The 18,482-nt window shown below is 42.9% G+C and overlaps 1 protein-coding gene across 7 annotated transcripts in view; it reads left to right on the top strand.

Moving 5' to 3' along the window:
* SGSM2 (small G protein signaling modulator 2) overlaps positions 1 to 18,482 on the top strand; it is a 62,458-nt gene that overhangs the window by 39,068 nt on the left and 4,908 nt on the right. For 3 of the 7 annotated variants that reach the window (XM_054085020.1, XM_054085017.1, XM_054085023.1), the window contains 13 exons: positions 1,245 to 1,408; positions 1,953 to 2,082; positions 3,536 to 3,670; positions 7,055 to 7,205; positions 7,730 to 7,794; positions 8,253 to 8,398; positions 8,867 to 8,995; positions 13,291 to 13,473; positions 14,484 to 14,888; positions 15,569 to 15,693; positions 16,442 to 16,524; positions 17,005 to 17,114; positions 18,307 to 18,403. In XM_054085020.1, coding sequence (XP_053940995.1) covers positions 1,245 to 1,408; positions 1,953 to 2,082; positions 3,536 to 3,670; positions 7,055 to 7,205; positions 7,730 to 7,794; positions 8,253 to 8,398; positions 8,867 to 8,995; positions 13,291 to 13,473; positions 14,484 to 14,888; positions 15,569 to 15,693; positions 16,442 to 16,524; positions 17,005 to 17,114; positions 18,307 to 18,403 — 1,923 coding nt within the window. The remainder of the gene's footprint in view (positions 1 to 1,244; positions 1,409 to 1,952; positions 2,083 to 3,535; positions 3,671 to 7,054; positions 7,206 to 7,729; positions 7,795 to 8,252; positions 8,399 to 8,866; positions 8,996 to 13,290; positions 13,474 to 14,483; positions 14,889 to 15,568; positions 15,694 to 16,441; positions 16,525 to 17,004; positions 17,115 to 18,306; positions 18,404 to 18,482) is intronic. The other 4 variants (XM_054085019.1, XM_054085018.1, XM_054085021.1 and 1 more) reach the window with 4 other exon arrangements.

Here is an 18,482-nt window from a genome sequence, read left to right as displayed (position 1 = left end):
TCTAGTTCTCAGTAGTCCATTATGCTGTGTAGCAAGAGGGATCTGGAATAAAACCTCTCTCCTGCTGCTTTCCTTATGACAAACCTTAAGTCAAAACCACAGAGCAACTAAGACAACACTTAGAAATTTTATTTGGAACAATATTTGAATTACAGTTGGACCAAAGGACCTTTTGAACGAAGAGCCTATATTAGAAGATAGTTTATGTACCCTGCTTTAAAATACATAAGCAGGAGAGTCACTTGAATGATGACTTTTCCTCCCTCAGTGTCATTAATGCTTCTAACTAGTTTTGAACCTATGGGGATGAGTGTTAAACTCTAGAATCCAGAGGATGACAATTGCAATCCTAGTTCAGGTCCATTTGCTTCTCTCCAGTCAGCTTCCTCAGGCGCTGTGCCTGTTCAGTATTCCACTGACTGGGCTGATGCATCACTACTCAGCTTTGTGGCAGTTCCTTAGGAAAAGGGAATTCAATGACAGAGGTGAAACCTGACAGCCTTTGTTGTTCTTCACTGAGAAGGCTGTTTCAGTAACAGGTGCCAGGCATTTACACACGTGGTTTTTGTTGTTTGCACAAGATGACAGGCTTTTGGTGGCCCTGCCACAGCACCTAGCTGCCAGACGGGAACACGTACAGCCATGCTGCGGAACATATCCTGCTCTTAGAGGTACACCTTTACCCAGGTGGCTCCAGATGCCTCATCCATTCAGTTTTGAAAAAGGAAATGAGGAAATGAAGACCCCAATTCACTTATATTCTTTTGGAAATCATACAAAATGCAGGTTATTATGCTTAAACGAGCATCCAGAGCCCCGGGTAGTGTATTTGTGCTAAATTTCTAGTGACAGTGAAGATGGATGAGAAAAATCTAAAACAGGGAATGTGATTTGCTAATTGTCACAAGAATAAAGCTGACAGCCTCTGCTTATATCCATTAGGTTGGTTTTCATTCTGAATTGTGTGTCCTTTGTCAAGTTATGCCATGCACCAGAGACCTAGTTTAGTTATTCCTTTATTATATTAATGTTCAGAATCACTTTAAATGTTTCTGCATGAGGCCAGTCATAGCTTGCTTGTATCTTGAGCTTCTTTAGGACTAAAAGACTGAGATCCTCCCTAGGTTGCACTGTGACTTAGAGGTTTATTTAGATGATCACAAGTAAAAATTCACTTAGGCAGTAAGAGTAAAAAATAGAGGTTCTAATGTAACAGTGTGGACCTCCCTTGTCCTCCTTTGCAGCAGAAAGCAGATGGACATTAGTTTTGGTGAGTCAGGATGGAACTCAGAGACCTCCGCTGCACTTTCCCCAAGGAGGACACCTCCTCGCATTTCTTTCTTGTCTCGAGAATGGTCTTCTGCCTCGTGGTCAGCTGGAACCACCACTTTGGTCCCAACAGGGCAAGGTACTGCCTTTGCTACTTGTGGTAGGGCTGATCCTAATGTCTTTGGGCAACAACGTCCTGCTCCACAGAGCCTGAGCATTACAATAAAGCAGCTGGAAATCAAAACGTGAGGCAAAATAACTCCATTTAGTCCAATTTGATTCTTATACAATAAAGGTTATCTGTAAAAATTGTTCATGCCTTCATTGCTCCATTGAGCAATGAACTGAAATCTGCTATTGTATCAAAATATGAACCAAAACAATAGGGACCGAGGCTCAAATGGGCTGAGACATACTTGCTGTCAGAGGCTTGGATTATTGGAGAAGCTCATGCCCAACTCCCATGGATTAAAAGGATAAGCTGTGTTTTAAGTACACAGAAAAGTTGTGTTAAGTACCCTGGAACCACCTGCTATTTATGATCACTGCTATCTTTTGCCTTGCCTCCTCCCAACATCGAAAGTTTAGTTGTAAGATTTAAGGCGCCAAAGGTCTGAAGTACTTAGTTTGTTGTGGTCTGTTAGTCATTCATAGCTTATGTATGGAATCGTTCTTTTCTGTAGGGTAAGGTATTTCCAAAGCTTCGGAAACGGAACAGCAACAGATCAGTGGACCTAGAGGAAATGCCAGCTGAGGACACTTCTACAGACTACGTGTTCAGAATTATCTACCCAGGACACAAGCATGATAACAGTAAGTGCCTTTGTTCTGCTTTGTTAAAACCCCAAACAAACGAAAACCAAAATCAAAACAAGAACCTAAGAAAATCTTGAAGTAATATCCTGGGAAGTAACTGAAGGTAACAAACAAGCCAGGTTTTTATGGAGGGAAAACAAAACCTATCACAAAAAATGTCATTGTGTAATACTTGTGATCAACAAGTACAGCTTACTGTAGGTTTCCTTAATGTGGCAAAACTTGTTATCTTAGTGGAAATGGAATTGAGGTGGAGAATCTTATTTGTATTTACTGTGTTTTGCAGAGGAAGTTTCCAAAATACTCCCTTGGGCTTGCAAACTGAGACTAAAAGCAAAAAGACTGCTCGACTAGCCAAGAGCGGTTTTGCTCCCTAAGTGAGGATATTTTTATTGGCTACACTGCTTGCTGATAATGCTGTTGTTAGAAAAATAAAATGTAAGCTCAACTCCTGAACTACCCCAAGAACTCACTGGGCTAAGTTTTCTTGGCTGGGAAGCAAGAACTTAACAGTGGATTAAAAAAGGCCCTTCCAAGGAAACTAAATGAATTTCCAAGCACCAAATCACCTCATGTCACGAGTGAATACAAATTCCTTATGTGCAAGGAGGCATTTGAGCTGGTTCTCAAACAGCAGTGTTCAGTTTTATTCCCCTTGGCAAAGAAGCAAGACTTTCCCAGGAAGTGCAGACCCTAAAGTTTACAGGGAATTTGGATTTATTGCTCATATGGGGACTTACTGCAGCTGAACAAGCAGAAATCTCACCTGAACCCTCCTTACCCCAGGGAATTGAACTACAGTGGTGGCCGTGCTTTATTAGGGCTTCAGGATTTGCACAGGTAAGTTCATGCACGCACCAGCAAAAGCATGTTCTGCCTTTGCCTGAATCAAGGGGACTGCAGATTCTGTGGGCACATTCAGTGCAAACCTCCTTATTGAGTGCAAGACAGAGAGCTGGCTCCTGCCTAAGGCTTCCTTAGGACGAGGACGGTCCCTTGTGTGTTTGCAGTGCCAGGCAGAGCTGGGGAGCAGAATGTTTGCTGTCCAGATGTATCTGGCACAGGTTTCAGAGTGGAAAAGAGACAACAGCATTGATAAGGGCACGGTGAAAGAGAGAAGCTAGTTGGAGCCCAGAATTCCCATGGAGTTCTGCCAAAAGGCATACTCACCCATTGCAGGCTGGCATTGGGACCTTAAACCTCTGCCATGATGTGACATGTGTGCTCTGGGAACACAGCCCATGCACAATCAAAAGCTGGCCTGTGTTTGGTGGAGCATGCTTTTTTTCTGTAAGAAACTCATTTTTTGTGCACATTTACAGGAGCTTGTGCCCTCAAGAAGAGGGCAGGATTCAAGTCCTTTGTCTTTGCTGAACATGTCCTTTTGAGCTTTCCTGCAGAATGGAGTTCTCTCTTCTTATGCTCCTCTTTCACTATTTTCTTTGAGCAGTAACTATTAACTACCACCACTTAGCTGCCAGCCGCTCTGCCTCGGTTGACGATGATGAGGAGGAAGAAGATAAACTACACGCAATGCTATCAATGATCTGCTCTCGGAACCTCACAGCTCCTAATAGGATGAAAGGTTTTTATCCTCCTCCCCCTGTGTCCCAGAGCTCTATTGCAGCTCGTTCCACTGATGCATACAACAGTGTTGGCATTATTACAGGAAAAAACTCATTTTACTCATGCCACAGGATATGGAGATGAAGTTGTCTGTGCAGAGAGGTTGGGAATATGCTCACAGCCTATGGGAAGTGGAAGCAACAACATCTTCTTTTGCCTCTGAGTGTGCGCGCTGCTGAACAGACAAACCTCTCTTCCCAGAGGCTTCCTGTCCTACCTTCATAAAAGCTGGATACTAGAGCGTGTGCTCACAAGAGAAGGAGGAAGTATAACAGGTCTTTTTATTCTCCATCCACCAGTTAGTTGTGTGCAGCATAACAGGCTTGGGAGGGCAGCGTTGTATAGGAAGGATCAGAGGTGAACCAGTACAGCAATAACAGTGATGTGCTGGGCAGTCAGAAATGGAGTGTGCCTGTGTGGACAGAATAAAGCAGAAGTGTAGCAAGTTTGAGCCCAGGAATGATACAAGTGTGCATGCTCCTGCACTTTTGATCCCTCTATAAGGTGGCAAAGCGTGCAGAGAAGATGGTGTGGAGATGCAATGCCTTTCTGTGGCCAGGTGCCTTCATGCCACTTCTTGCATTCATTGACTAGGTGGGTTTCAGAGGATCAGCTGCAGGACTCTCCACCTCCAAAAATCTGCCATCTAGTTCTTTTCCTAAAGCAATTTGTAACATACGTATTGCATTGGCATTCTTGAGCAAGTGTATGCATTACAAGCCTTCAGGATCTAGTAGTGCAGTTCCAGAGACTCAAAAGTACTTGCTCTGTTGAAAGAAGAAGTTGAACAGCATACAAAATAATCCACTTGCTAGGCCAACCCTCTCCTGCACAGCTTAGGTTCTAAGGCTTGCAGTAGTTCAGAAGGCAGGCAGGTATTATTGGGGCCTCTCCACCAGTTAGTGTGAATTTTTACCAGTAAGCTCTAGGCTTACTGGTTACTGCACAGCTTCAGTACCACCCGACTTTTGACTTGATACCTCTTGAGCACGTGTGTCAAATCCAGCATGCGCCTGTTATAACCAAAACCACTACCTCTTCCTAATACCTGGAGTGTATCAGCAAGAACAGAATCTTCTCTTTTATCAGGCTGGAAAGTAGCTGCCATCTGCAGAGGAAGGAGAGCAACTGCTTGCAAGTTTGGCTCATCCATATTTTTAATTTGTTGCGTTAGCATGACCGTGCTCTTTCTGGTGTTTCGATTTCCTAAGAAAAACACAGTTTTGACTCTCGATACCTTTAAATAGCAGAGCAATGAGTTTGGCTCCCAATGGGTGTTAGCCCAGCTCTGGCGGGACTGGCTGTAGGAGGCAGTCACTGGCCTGCATCCCTGTCTAGTGCTCAAGTTCTGTTTTGGTAGGATATGAACATGTGGTCAGGGAGATCCCCCTTATTTCTCGTAGGCTGCCCTACGCATTTATCCCAAGGTAGCAGCCCCTAGACACGAATAAAGCCAAGCTCAAGTTCATGAAGAGTTCTCGGAAGGCATGGATGGAAAAAAACCTCCGAAAATACAACGTTCCCCTTGAAAAAAAGATACTGTTTCAGGAAATTCCTGTGGGTCTTACCCGATTGTGTCTGGATGTGGATGATAATAGAAAGGGAGTTCTAACACTGCCACGTACACATTAAGAGGCTGTTGCTGTGATCTAAAGCATAAGAAACACAATTTAGTCTTTAGTTGGGTGATGGAAATTTTAAGTTATCCCACTAGAAAGCTGTCAGATACCTGCTTTCGCTTATTTAATCTTGAGTGTAACAGTGTGGTTAGGAACACGTCTGCTGTTCAAGGAGTGATTCTTACTGAAGTAGAGTGGATTGGCTGTTGTCTCCAGCAGCTTCCCTTTCAAATAATGACAACACTGTTGTAGCAGGTTTGCTAGCCATTTGCTTTTACATTTTGCAACATGCTCGACTTTTGCATGTAGCTGAAGTTACAGATACCACCACAACAATTAAATAAAAGATGCTGTTCACTCTAATTCTTCACTAATTCAGGTACCTTTCATCTGAATCTTTAGGTTCTGTGGGGTTCTTGCCTTGTTTCTCTAAAAAATAAAACAAAAAATTAAAACTGAAACACCCACTTTCCTTGTCTGTAGAGGGGAGGCAAAAAAAAAAAAGATCTAAAAATGTTTGTCCAATGTTTTTTATTTGAACCCAATAAGAAGCTGCAATAAATACTGGGTCGTTCAGCTCCTTCCTGAAGAATTAAGGTGAAGAGCATTTTTGCATCACACTTTGTTTTGTGAAATGAAATACACATGACTGCTTCCGCATGAGCCTGTGCTTTTTCTGTTAACGAATGTTTTTACTCCACTCCTTCCTCATCTATGCCCACTTTCTGATAGGCATCAGTAAAATGCTTTACACTACCTTGATTTAAAATGCATGAGATGGTTTGGAATTGCCCCTACCACCACTCAACAAATGTATGTTTTAAAAGCACGGCCCAGGGGACTGGATTTTGCTTACAAATGTTCATTTAGTGACATACAGTACTATGGCATTTGCCTTAATTTTAATCATGGGTGAGCTGAAAGGCCAGTTATTTATTATAAAACAAGAACCCACAATCTTAAGTGCCAGCTGGGAAGTCAAAGAGCTGAAGGCAAGCTTTCCGAAGGCGACTGGTGATTTTTGGGGCTTGCCTTCATGAAGCCAGTTAAAAAGGCAAATGGATTTGGTGGAGCAGAGATAACTCAAGAGGCTTAACTGTACTGCTGGATCACGTTTTCCTGCAGAGTATCCTGCTTTTATACACATAGTGTTGACACCAGCAGGACTCGAACTGTCCTTCTGCACTCAGTATTCTAGGATCTGTTTCTAAGGAGGAAAGAAATATCCTGTGAAAATACTCAATTACTTTATATGAATTCCTTTTATGCTCAGACGTTCCCTCTAGCTGGACTAGTGGTTACATGGCTGATTCCAGGAACTGCAAGTGAAATTCTGAGACCTGAATTGAATAGAAGGTCAGGTCAGATGATCCTTTCTAGCCATAAATAACAGTACCATAGCATTATACAAGAAGCAGGCTCATGTGTTACTGCAGCGCCCTTTTCTCTGTTCCCTTGAATCACAAACTGAGATGTGCATGGGCAAGAGGGGGAAATAGTGAAGGGATTTGACTTCATGGGAAATGACTGCACAGCATGCAGCTGGTTTAGATGTGCTGAAAGCAATATTTCTGAAGTCACTAGGATGATGCTCTCCTCTTTTTGTAGTCAAGGTTCAGAGCCTGCTGAGAAGCAAAGCATGAAGCCATCAGGATGTACAGAAGGAGGTGGGGGGAAGAAGAAAAAAGGTTGATGGCCTGCTGTTTTATTTGGTTTTCTTCTAGGTACCAGTGACATGATAGAGATGCAGGGCTTCGGGGCAAACTTGCTTTCCTGGCAGCTGGAGCACTTCAGCCAGGGCTCCTCCTGTGTCTCCTGTTCAACGGGCAGCTCGCCCTATGACATCCCCAGCTGCTGCAACTGCATCCATGATAGGTAAGCACATCATGCACAGAGCTTACCTGGGGACTCTGGCACACCACAGCTGAAAGTAGGGAGGCTTTAGGAGTTTGTAACACAACAAGATAGGATTGTACAGACAGAAATTTAGTTTATTAAAACTAACCTATTAAATTACCCTTGAGTCACATTTTGATAGAAAAATGGCATCTAGATGCATTAGCGTTTGTCTAGTTTAATATAACTTAGCTTCTAAAGTGTTTTCTTTAACCAGTCATTAACAATTACAATGAAGGGCAACAATTCCTCTAATTCAACAAGAACCTTTACAATACACTGCAGCAGCTGTAGCTGAATGTGCCATTTGGATCTGTCTTGGGGCAAAATGCTGGTGGGGAAAATGCTTTCAGAATTGTAATTTCTCATTACTGTTGTCCTTTAGCTAAGTAAATCTTGATGTAGAGAAAGAATTGCTGTGTGTACGTCATAGGGATCAGCATAAAATTCACGTGATCTCTGTCCCCATGACCTATTGTGTTCCTGTTAATGTGTCTCCACAGAGCTCCATTAAAGATGCTGTGTGAAAGCATGAAGAGACAAATAGTTTCCAGAGCCTTTTATGGATGTAAGTGAAGCTTCTTATATCCGGTCCTTGTGGTATCCGTATGCTTATCAAAAAAACATGCGATGTTTGTTTTAGAAAGCAGTCCAGCCCCAAATTTATTATTGTGACTCAGATCACCTCAGGACACTGGGGTGGACATGACTCAAGCATCATAGCTTCCTAACTCCATTATTTGTGGATTTTGCATATAGCAGTGGGAGAACTGGTGGTTAGTGAAAACAGCATGTGGTTTTACATTGCAGTGTAACACACTATGTGGATTTTAGTAGTCTCTGTGAGATTCATTTAACCTTTGGCGCTGTTGCAGTTCTTCATTCTTGCGCAGTAGACTGTAGGCTTAGTTCACATAGGTGTGCTAGCAGCTGTGTTAAAATGTCACAGCTTCATCTTCAGAAAGACCCTGCTGATATTCGGTAAATTGTTCATTGATCGAGGTCTGCTTACTGCCCCAACCCTAGGGCTTGCCTACTGCCGCCATTTGTCAACGGTACGAACACATCTGTCCGCCCTTGTGAACCACACTATTATCCCCCCTGACAAACCATCCAGTGCTACGGGAGGCCTGACTAGAGAGGTCTGGAGCAAGTATCAGAAGGACAAAAAGGTAGTAACAGAATGCCTTTATGACCATTAATTAACCTACCACCCATACACTGCAGTCCTGAGCATGATATCCCTTAGAACCAGCACCAGGATATATTAAAGGAGATTTCTAGTCCTCACAATTCACTTCTCTTTCTAGTAAGTGTGAGTTGAATCTTAAAATCTCTTTTATAATTTGCGTCTCTGATGTCATCTGGCAGAGATGTCAGTTAACATCAAAGCAACTGATTGTAGTTGCTTTTAAGACTCCTAGTCTCTTAAAAGTTAGGTTATTTTCATGGGAGACATGGCAACTTACACCAGATGGGATTCGAGCCAGGGCCCTGAAGGCATGCATCGAGTTGTAAAATTTACTTAGTGCCATGCATGCATTTCACTGTCTTTATACTTGGTATTAAGTGTGTAAGGGCATGTCTGAGGAAAATAAAGATGTTTTATTTTCAATATTGCTTTCTCCTGCCTGCTGTAGAATTACAAGGAACTGGAATTGCTAAGAAGAGTTTACTATGGTGGCGTGCAGCATGAGATTCGAAAGGAAGTATGGCCGTTCCTGTTAGGCCATTATAAATTCGGCATGGCCAAAAAGGAAATGGACCAGGTAAGCATGAGTTTCTGAGGATCTGAACTATGTTTGCAGAATAGATTTTCTTTTCTGAATAGCAGGTGTTAGTCTTTGTTATTTTTTAATGGGTGGTGTTTGTTTAATTGCTGGTGTTGGGCTGACGGTTGGAGTTGATAAGGTCTTTTCCAACTTCAATGTTTCTATGATTCTAATATTCCTAAGGGAAAAATACTACTGAAAACATGAGTGACACATGTTAGTAGAGGGATTATGATATCATGTTATTGTATCTGAAAAGGGAGTTCTTTATTGAGGTTTATTGAATCTGCATTCAGCCTCTGCCTGTGACGTGCACATGGCCTGAGCAAATCCTGTTTTCACAAGTTTATCACTTATAAAATGGGGAGGCTGACATTTGGATAGCAACTTGAGTCATCCCTCTTTTATATCATGCATTGGCTGAGTTATATTAAAAATGCTCTTTGAAATAACCACTTTATCTATGTGATACTGCATCTGCACGTGTGGACTTCCACTGGAGCCATGAACAGCCCAGCTGTACCTTGTGAAATGCACTTGGAGTTACTTTCTAGAGGCAAAAAATCCCCAGAGGAAGGTTTGGTTTGTACATTCATTATGCTTCTGCTAGACTTAAATAAGCTGTGCCTCTATAAAATGCAAGGTGCAATTTCAGATGAGACATTATTCCTCTTAATATCTCCCATGCTGCTGCTCACATTGATCAGTGGATAATTGCCTAGGTTATGTCACAACCTTATTTCACAGTCTGAAATCTGGCAGTGAGTATGTAGTTCCCATTAACGAAACCACAGTTTGCCCATATCTCTGTTATCCTGTCCCCCTTTGCTAATCTGTTTACAGCGATACCAACTTTTTACTTTGCTTTCATTCGTACAACAAATGAAACAAATTATTAGGCAATTACCTTGATAATAAACCAGGCTGGTAACAAACAGATAGAGCCAGGCAAACTAACACAGTTGTGCTTTTGCTCGGCTATGTTCATTGAACAGAGGCTGGTCTGAAGCCAAATTGCTGAGATACAAACTGCTGTGCTCCATTCATACTCATGTACACTTTCATATGTATCTGCCAGGCTACACCAGCCTTCATCTGCCCCAGTGGAGCTGCTGGTGAGAATGCTGTGTGGGATTCTTATTGCACAATGGAGCCAAAGCTAATATATTATCCTCCGGCGATGCATAACAGGCCGAGGTTCAACCCCCTGTGCAGCTGTAGAGCTCATCTGCATGCAGAGCAAGAGCCTCAGCACAGGCCTCCTGTGAGGAGCAGATCGGGCAGTGATCTCCTGGAGCCCTTGGGAGCACCAGGCTGCTGCTACCGACCCCTTCACTGCTGCCAGTCTTCCTCCTGGACTGCAGAGGAAAGGGATGGTCCCTGTTGCAAAGCCATGGGACTCAGCTCTGTGGTCAGGGTCTCGTTTTGTCTGTTGGTAAAATGTTGCTTTGAACTGAAATTAAGAATCGCCTGAATGTTTGCTGAACTGCCTAGGAGGGTAATGAGGTTTGCACTGGAATATAATTAACACATTAATCTGCTTTTCTCTTTGTGTTATTGCCAGGGAGGTAGTATTCATGCAGTAGTTGATCTCGTTCTGGATTAAATGGATAAGGAGTGGTTCATATATCAAAATGTTTGGCATTTGCTAATTCCCAGTAATTTTATATCCCAAGGGATAGTTTATATCCCTGTGAGCACCTGCAGATCAGAAGGGCAGCCTGACCTAGAGCCTTGCCGTGCAAAAATTAGCTCTCTTGCAGACAGTGGGCACCTCATAGGCAGTGTTGTTCTTACTGAAATTGCTACAGCAATTTGACTCGGTTTTCATAGAATCATAGAATTTACTAGGTTGGAAGGGACCCACTGGGTCATCAAGTCCAACCATTCCTAACACTCCCTAAACCATGCCCCTCAGCAACTCCAGGGAAGGTGACTCAACCACCTCCCTGGGCAGCCTGTTCCAGTGCCCAATGACCCTTTCCATGAAAAATTTTTTCCTGATGTCCATTTTCCTCACACTTACCTTTATAATCCAGTTTTGAACAGGAATGGACAACTATACCTATTAACTGTTCAAACCAGGTCACAATCCAGATTCTTCATTCTGAATCCAGTCATGTCTGTAGATATTTATGATTAGCATTTTCTGTAACGTCTAACCAGGCTATAGTGTTGACATCAAGAGTGTTGCAATGAGTGCTGCTGAGGCAAATTCCTGCCCTCCCACAACATCAGCATCTGAAGAAGATGAAGGATCTCAGAAACCACCCAGGGCAGCAAGTCCTGCTGGTTGCCCTGTACCCTGAAGGCCAAGCAAAGTGCCTCAGGAGAGGGGCAAACCCGTATCTTCAGCCAGGCTGATACATCACCATAGCCCTGCTGGAAAGAACTTGTGTTCTACAAGGGAACTTGTTCCATCACCCAGAACAAGTTGAGAAAAGAAGTTCTAGAGTGCCACGTGGACTGGTTCCATAACTCTTGATTCCTCAGTGAAAAAGGGAGGGCCGGCCCTTCCACACGCTGCTCTGAATTTGGTGCAGAGCTTCTGCAGCGAAGTGGCTAAATGGCTACACTTCTCAGTGCAGTGTGAATTTATACATTTGCATTTGGTGTTCCATTCATTATTCTGATTTATTTTTTAACTAAAATTTTCAAGAAATATAGGATATCAGAGATTTCTTGCATAGATTGCACGTTGCTGTCTCTGTTCTCCACAGGTATATGAACCATCAGATTTATGATCCATGTGTAGAAACAGAAGGTATGTCTGGAACTGAAAAAAGGACCCAGATACTTAGAGTGGGAGATGTGGAGCTACAATCCATGGATCCTAGCCCCAGCTCCAAAGGGCACATGCATGTATACAGCCACAACATAGGAGATTTGGCAAGAAGAGAGAAATATTTGAGTCCATTTGTTCAATAGGAATTAAAGAATCATAGAATAGTTTGGGTTGGAAGGGACCTGAAATATCACCCAGTTCCAACCCCCCTGCCATGGGCAGGGCCATTCCACTAGATCAGAATGCCCAGGGTAAATTCATAAAGATATGTTGCAAGGTATAAAAACTCCAATCTGCAGAATGCAAGCTGCCATAAGGGATATTTTCCCCCGAGTTTCTACCATACTAACACAGGGGTGCTTCAAACCTTATCTGGAATTCTAATCAGCAACTCAACACTAGTAGTAAATAACAGTAATAACTCTTCCAAGAACTGGACTATTGGAGTTTAAAGCTTACCATTGAATGTAAGAGACTATTAAATGAATGAGATGAAACAGTCATAACATTAGCAAACACAGGACACTTACTGTGTCCTTAACTGGAGTCATCGCAGGTGATTTATCATCTTTGCCTTCTGATGATTTTTTGCAGTCATTCATCAGTATTTGGGGCACTTCCAAACAAGGCTGTCCTCCAGCCTTCCACTAACTGTTGTACTTTATGATTGATGACTCCACAGATACCTCAAGTGACAAACAGCCTGCAACTCTTAGCATGAATACTCTGGTAGCAACTTCAGCCAGCAGAGTCCAGAGCCTGAAGCCAACTCACAGTTGCAGTTTCTCTTCAGCTCTTGACAAGTGACAGAGTAGTAAAATTAGTTTGTCCCATAATAGCTCAAGGCAAGGTTCTGTGTCTGTCTTTCAAGACGGAAAGCCAGCAGTGGCAAAAATCTGTTTTATTGCTATGGGAACCGGAGTGGTTGGATCTGGCTGTACACAGTGCAGCCACAAGACCAGGCTGTGTGAGGTGGGATTTTGATTGTTCAGGAGTCTTTTCTGGCACCTGACTCAATGTAGGCTGATGTCTGTTATCCTGTGACCTGGAATTCGTTGCAAGGGCTATGTCAGAGTTGGAAGAGAGGAGGAGTTGGGAAGGAGGTGTAATGAAATCGGGAATAGCCTGATTATAGGCAACAATCGCTCCATCAGATTGGATCTGGATTCTACGTGAGGTTTCACATGAAAACCAGTGACATCTTTTGTTCTTTCATGAGCAGTGTTGAAGTGCTCTTGACAGCATATAAGCATGCTCATATGAGTCTTTTGTGGCATCTACAATGATAGTTTACTCCCTGCTGTAAATACACAAAATCTTACTTCTCCAGTCATTGCGTTTTCCAGTCACAGTGGTGTGTGTTCCAACAAGAGGGCTTCAGGATCCTTCAGATGTTCAGTTGGAGGCAGTACATTTACTTTAGACCTCCTCCTCCTCCTGACTTCCACTCATTTTTAATGCTATCTTGCAAGGAGGGACCACCATTTCAGGATCTGTCTATCTGCAGGTGGATGAAGACATCGCTCTCCGGTATCAGAAGGTAATGGCTGAGTGGAAAGCCTGCGAGGTTGTTGTAAAGCAGCGAGAGAAAGAATCACATTCTGCCACGCTGGTGAAGTTCTCCTCGGGCAGCAGCATCGACAGCCATGTCCAGCGACTGATTCACAGGGATTCCACCATCAGCAACGATGTAGGTACTCCCTTCCTGCTCACCTGGCATTTGTAGAGGTACAGCCCAGGGCAGCAGAGACTCAGGGTAGCACAGCTCCATCACTCTGGAGCTCCTTGAATCCTGTATGGAATTCGGAGCTGTAGTACCTTATGATAGAGATAAGAGCAGGTCTGTATTTTGGGCAGTCTATAGTTGTTCTTAAACAGGACCTGACTGCAAGGCTTTAAGCTTCACCTACTACAGAAGGGCCTTCTTTCAGGAGATGAATAGCTTTCTAGACCTTTTACTTGTAGATCCTCTATGCAAATCCAGTATAGAGCAAAAGATTGCTACTATTGGAGCATATTTTTGATTCTGTCATGTCCCTGATAGATGGGTTGGGTGTGAATTTATTTTGGGAGAGGGGTTCTTTGTCAATCTAAGGGAAGGTGCTAAGCAGAAGAAAGGCAGACTGAATTAGCTCTTCTGTAACTTGAATAATCAAGAAAGAGATTTCTTTTCACATTGTTAGAGAGGAGAGATGGCATACGTCTGCCAAAGGTGTCTCTAGGCATCACTTACTTAAGCAGACCTCAGTCTGCTACCTGATTTCAGTATGGCAAGATAGAAGAGTACTTGAAATAGTTCAACAAAGAGCTTTTTGGCAAGAGAAGAGCTTAAGTGAAAAGAATGGTGAAAAGAATTTAAAGGCCAGTCTTGACTTCAAACAGTGGTAACTGAGCTGGTTGTTGGAGGCCCGAGGTACTACTTTCCATGGTATTTATAACTGAAGATTATTAAAGGAGGAGACATCATCACAGGCGACAGACACAAGATCCATAGCTTGGTGTTATTTTTAGACTTACAATTTCAGTATGAAGACTGAAGAGCTTTCAACTATTGTGCACAGGGAAGCTCTATTAATCAGTAATCTTGTTCACTGATTCATTTCTCTCTCGTGGTTGGAGGCTTGTTTGCTACATGAATGTTTCTGGCTTCTCTGTTCTCTCCTGCTTGATCCAAATCTTCTCTTCCCTGCCCACCCTCAGGTCTTTATATCCGTAGATGAAACGGACTCAGCAGAGCAGGACTCAAAAAGACAGGATGATCCAACTTTCACCATGGTGTCTGCTGACACGCCAGCAGTGGTTGCTGCTGTTGAGCGACAGTCTGTAGAGTTTGACTCCCCCGACTCCGGGCTGCCATCATCGAGGAACTACTCTGTGGCCTCGGGCATCCTGTCCAGTATCGATGACGGGCAGAGCGTCTCCTTTGAAGATGGGGTTGAAGAAGAAACTAGCACTGACTTGGAAAAGACTGATCCAGACATACCACGTCTGCAGAAAGCCAAATCAGTTGTGCTGCAGTCTCAGGATTCTGTATCAGAAGAGCAGCTGTGTTCCCAGGTGGATTATTTAATGGATGTTGCTTCTGTCTGCGCTGCATCCTATACAGTAGGTCACAACATAAGTATCATTAGCTCTGCACAGCATTGCTTTTCTAGCAAAGACTTGAACTTTTTCAGAGATGTAGTGAGACACAGTCCCAAATTAGAACTACAGGTGGTGGGACAGTAATGGAGAAATTTTGCATTCAAATCTTTTCAGCTGGATTTTGAGCTAGATTTGAAGTAAGGCAGCAGGAAAAATTTGAATCTTTTTTTGAGTGGAAGGGCAAAGAAAAGAATGTGGTACAGTTCTAACAGCTAAAGGTTCTGGGGGCCAGGAGAGGTGTAGGGGTGTGGACAGCATACCACTTGTAAGTTTTCAGTGTCATTTAATTCAAGCCACATTTAATCAAACTGAACCACAACCTAACTCTAGATTCAAGACTTCACCATCTCTATTAGTGCTGCTGTCAACAGATTAGGAGTTGAGGTTTTGCCCCTCTTTCTCTCTGCTGAAGTTTTTCCTCTAGAAATAACCCTTTGGAAATACGACAGGCTTGGAACATTTACCAGTGAAATCATATGCATTTCACCTTTCACCTGGGATTTTTACAGTAATTGAGTGTTTCGATGCTCTCGTGTACCCAAAGTATAATTGTACTATTTTTGGTTTGAGTGATTGAATCTGCACCAAGTCCTGGGAACGCTCTAAACTCGGCAGATCTAACTAAAACTTTTCTTTTCTAGATAGAGTTATTGGACACTGTTGCCTTAAATTTGCACAGAATTGACAAAGATGTCCAGAGATGTGATCGGAATTACTGGTATTTTACTGCTGATAACCTGGAGAAACTCCGAAATGTCATGTGCAGGTAATAGAGTGAAATAGAGGAATAGAGAGGTAATAGAGTGAAACAGAACTGCTTTTCACATTTCTGTCATAATCCACAAACTATAATGATATGAAAATGATAGTCTGTATAAAAATTCTCACTAATGAACTTAAAAAGCTTAAAAGAAAGAGGAACAGGTTGGATGATAGGTTAGAGAGCAGGGGTATGTAGGTGGTCCAAGTTTAGAATGCAGGTTTGAGAAGTGTCAGAAAGTTCTGAGACACGTTCCACAGCTGCTTAAGATTTGATCCCACACAATCAAAATGGACTGCGATCCAATCTTTCACTTTTGAGGAACAGGAAGAGTTCAATATTAGTTAATTTGTCCTGTAGGTAAACAATAGATTGGATCACATACTTTTACCCTTTCACAACATGTGAAGAGCCTGCAGCAAGAGTCATACTACAAGAGATCATAGAATCATAGAATGATGATGTTATATGAGATATTCCTGTCTGACATGCTGTTCTGTCCTCCTTGTGGATTGTTTCTATTATAGAGCCTTTAGGAATTACCTTAAGAAAACCCAGCAGAAACACTGGTCAATTTATACCAGTGTGTTGGCAGGTTTGACTTGTAGTTCTCTGGGCTTCTGGCTTTACAGCTGTCTAGAACAAACCACTTAAACGCTTCCAAAAGGAGTTGTATTTTAGGTGTAAGACGCATTTTTGATGCAGCCAGAGGATTTTTAATCCTATTATCTCTTGTGTGTTCTTCTTTCTGCAGTTATGTTTGGGAGCACCTAGAAGTTGGTTATGTTCAAGGCATGTGTGACCTCCTGGCTCCTTTGATGGTTATACTTGACAATGGTAGGAAGGCTTTTCTTTTGGATCACATTGGTATCTTTAGGGAGGTCTTTCTTTAGAAATGCTCTTTCAGAAGAAGTCGTATGCATTAATCAGGGCCAGCTCACCAGGAAAATCAAACCTGCAGCTCTTGATTTGTATTTTCTCTACACGTGGCTGTGATTGAAATGGCTGCCACCAGTATCTTGGGGATTCCTTCTTCATTCACTGACTTGGAGATTAAATTCTACTAAATTTCCAAAGCAGCTGCATTCCTGCAGTTGCTGAAGCTGAAAACTCAACTCTAAGCTGGGTTCTTTTGAAACATATCCAGTAAAAATGGTCCAGAGTCAGGTACTGTCTTCTCTTTCATCTAAATACCAATGATGGGGTTAGGGAATAGCACGGGGGAAAACCCTGTTTCCCCTTGTCCTGCAGTACGTTATTTTGGATCAAGGAAACTGCACAATTAGCGCCACTGAGCATTCTCCATTCGATCTGCAGATCAGCTGGCTTACAGCTGCTTCAGCCACCTGATGAAGAGGATGAGCCAGAACTTCCCCAATGGAGGTGCTATGGACACACACTTTGCCAACATGCGGTCCCTAATCCAAGTGAGTATCTTTTAATCTTATTTGGAAGAAGATGAGGTTGTGGCAGAGGCTCAGAGCCAGTTTGATGGCTCAGTGAAGGTCTGGAGAGGATAAGAATTGTTTTACACTGCCCCAAACTGATGTCCTGTTTCTCAGGGGACAGCATTTGCTGTCACAATGAAGAGTGTGTGTTATAGCAGGTCAGTTCGTCTTAACTTGACAAATAAACCCCCAAACTTCTGCCTCCTGTACACCAGCCTCACAGTGTAAGGACTCCCATTTATGAGTCAGTCCAGCTCCAGCTGATGTCCATCAGAAATAGCAGTAAGATCAGCTTCACTGCTTTTTGGAAGAGAAAAGACTGGTATTTTTGGCACAAACTTAATTTCTTACAGGTTTAAGTAGACTATAGCTGTATTTGCACAGGATGCTAGTGGAACGGGTTTTTTTGGACAGATTTCAAGCCTAGACATTCCACTCCAGAAAGCACCAGGGACTTATTAGCATAAGGATAAACCATTATTCAGTCTGATAGGTGACATATTAAAAAGTAATGAAAATAGAGGTCAGTCAACAAAGATGATGGCCAGCACGGTGAATGCAGGCAGCACACGAACAGATGGCTGCAGTTTCTGTTGAGCAGCAAGACTCAGAGGCTGCCGCCCTGCTTATCCAGCCCTTAGGATGACATCGATGAGGGATGACTCCAAATGCATCTATGCATTTAAGACATGTCAGATATTCGGTGAGTAGTTGTTCAGTTCCAGAGAACTTAAGACATTGCAGTGTGGAACTGTGCCACTGCTCATCAGAATTACCATCTTGCGATGAAAAAGTATCTCTTCCTTCTTTTCACCCTGTAAATGGATTTCAGGCTTTGCACCCCAGCTCCTGGGTCACAATCTGAGTTCAGAGTTGGGTGAGAAGATGAGAATTTGCCACTTGCTGAGACTCGGTGGAATCTTTAAACCTTTAAATTCACAGTGAAGACTGTTGTCACCTTGCACAGCACTCACTCTTCCCCTCAGCAGTCTGTGTCAGTGCTCCCATGCCACAGGCAGTTCGCAGACACTTATTGTGAGGATGTACCTGGTGACTGACCACGGGGCTGGTGATAAATTGCAGCGTGGGACTCCAAACCAGCTTCCAACACCTGTGATCGTGGCTACTTTCAGACCAGATACTGGCAGCTGATCTTTTTTTTGTATTTTAGATTCTAGACTCGGAGCTTTTTGAATTGATGCACCAGAATGGAGATTACACTCACTTTTACTTCTGCTATCGCTGGTTCCTGCTTGACTTCAAAAGAGGTAATAATGTTGTATGTCTGTAATGTTTGCTTAGTTCTGCAAAGCTCTGTGTTTCGGTCTAACTGAATGGCAAGTAGCA

The sequence above is a fragment of the Cuculus canorus genome, chromosome 20 (genome assembly GCF_017976375.1).
Source record: "Cuculus canorus isolate bCucCan1 chromosome 20, bCucCan1.pri, whole genome shotgun sequence".
NCBI classification, from domain to species: domain Eukaryota; kingdom Metazoa; phylum Chordata; class Aves; order Cuculiformes; family Cuculidae; genus Cuculus; species Cuculus canorus.
Note: the sequence above shows the minus strand (reverse complement) of the source record. Positions and strands in the feature narration are given on the sequence as shown.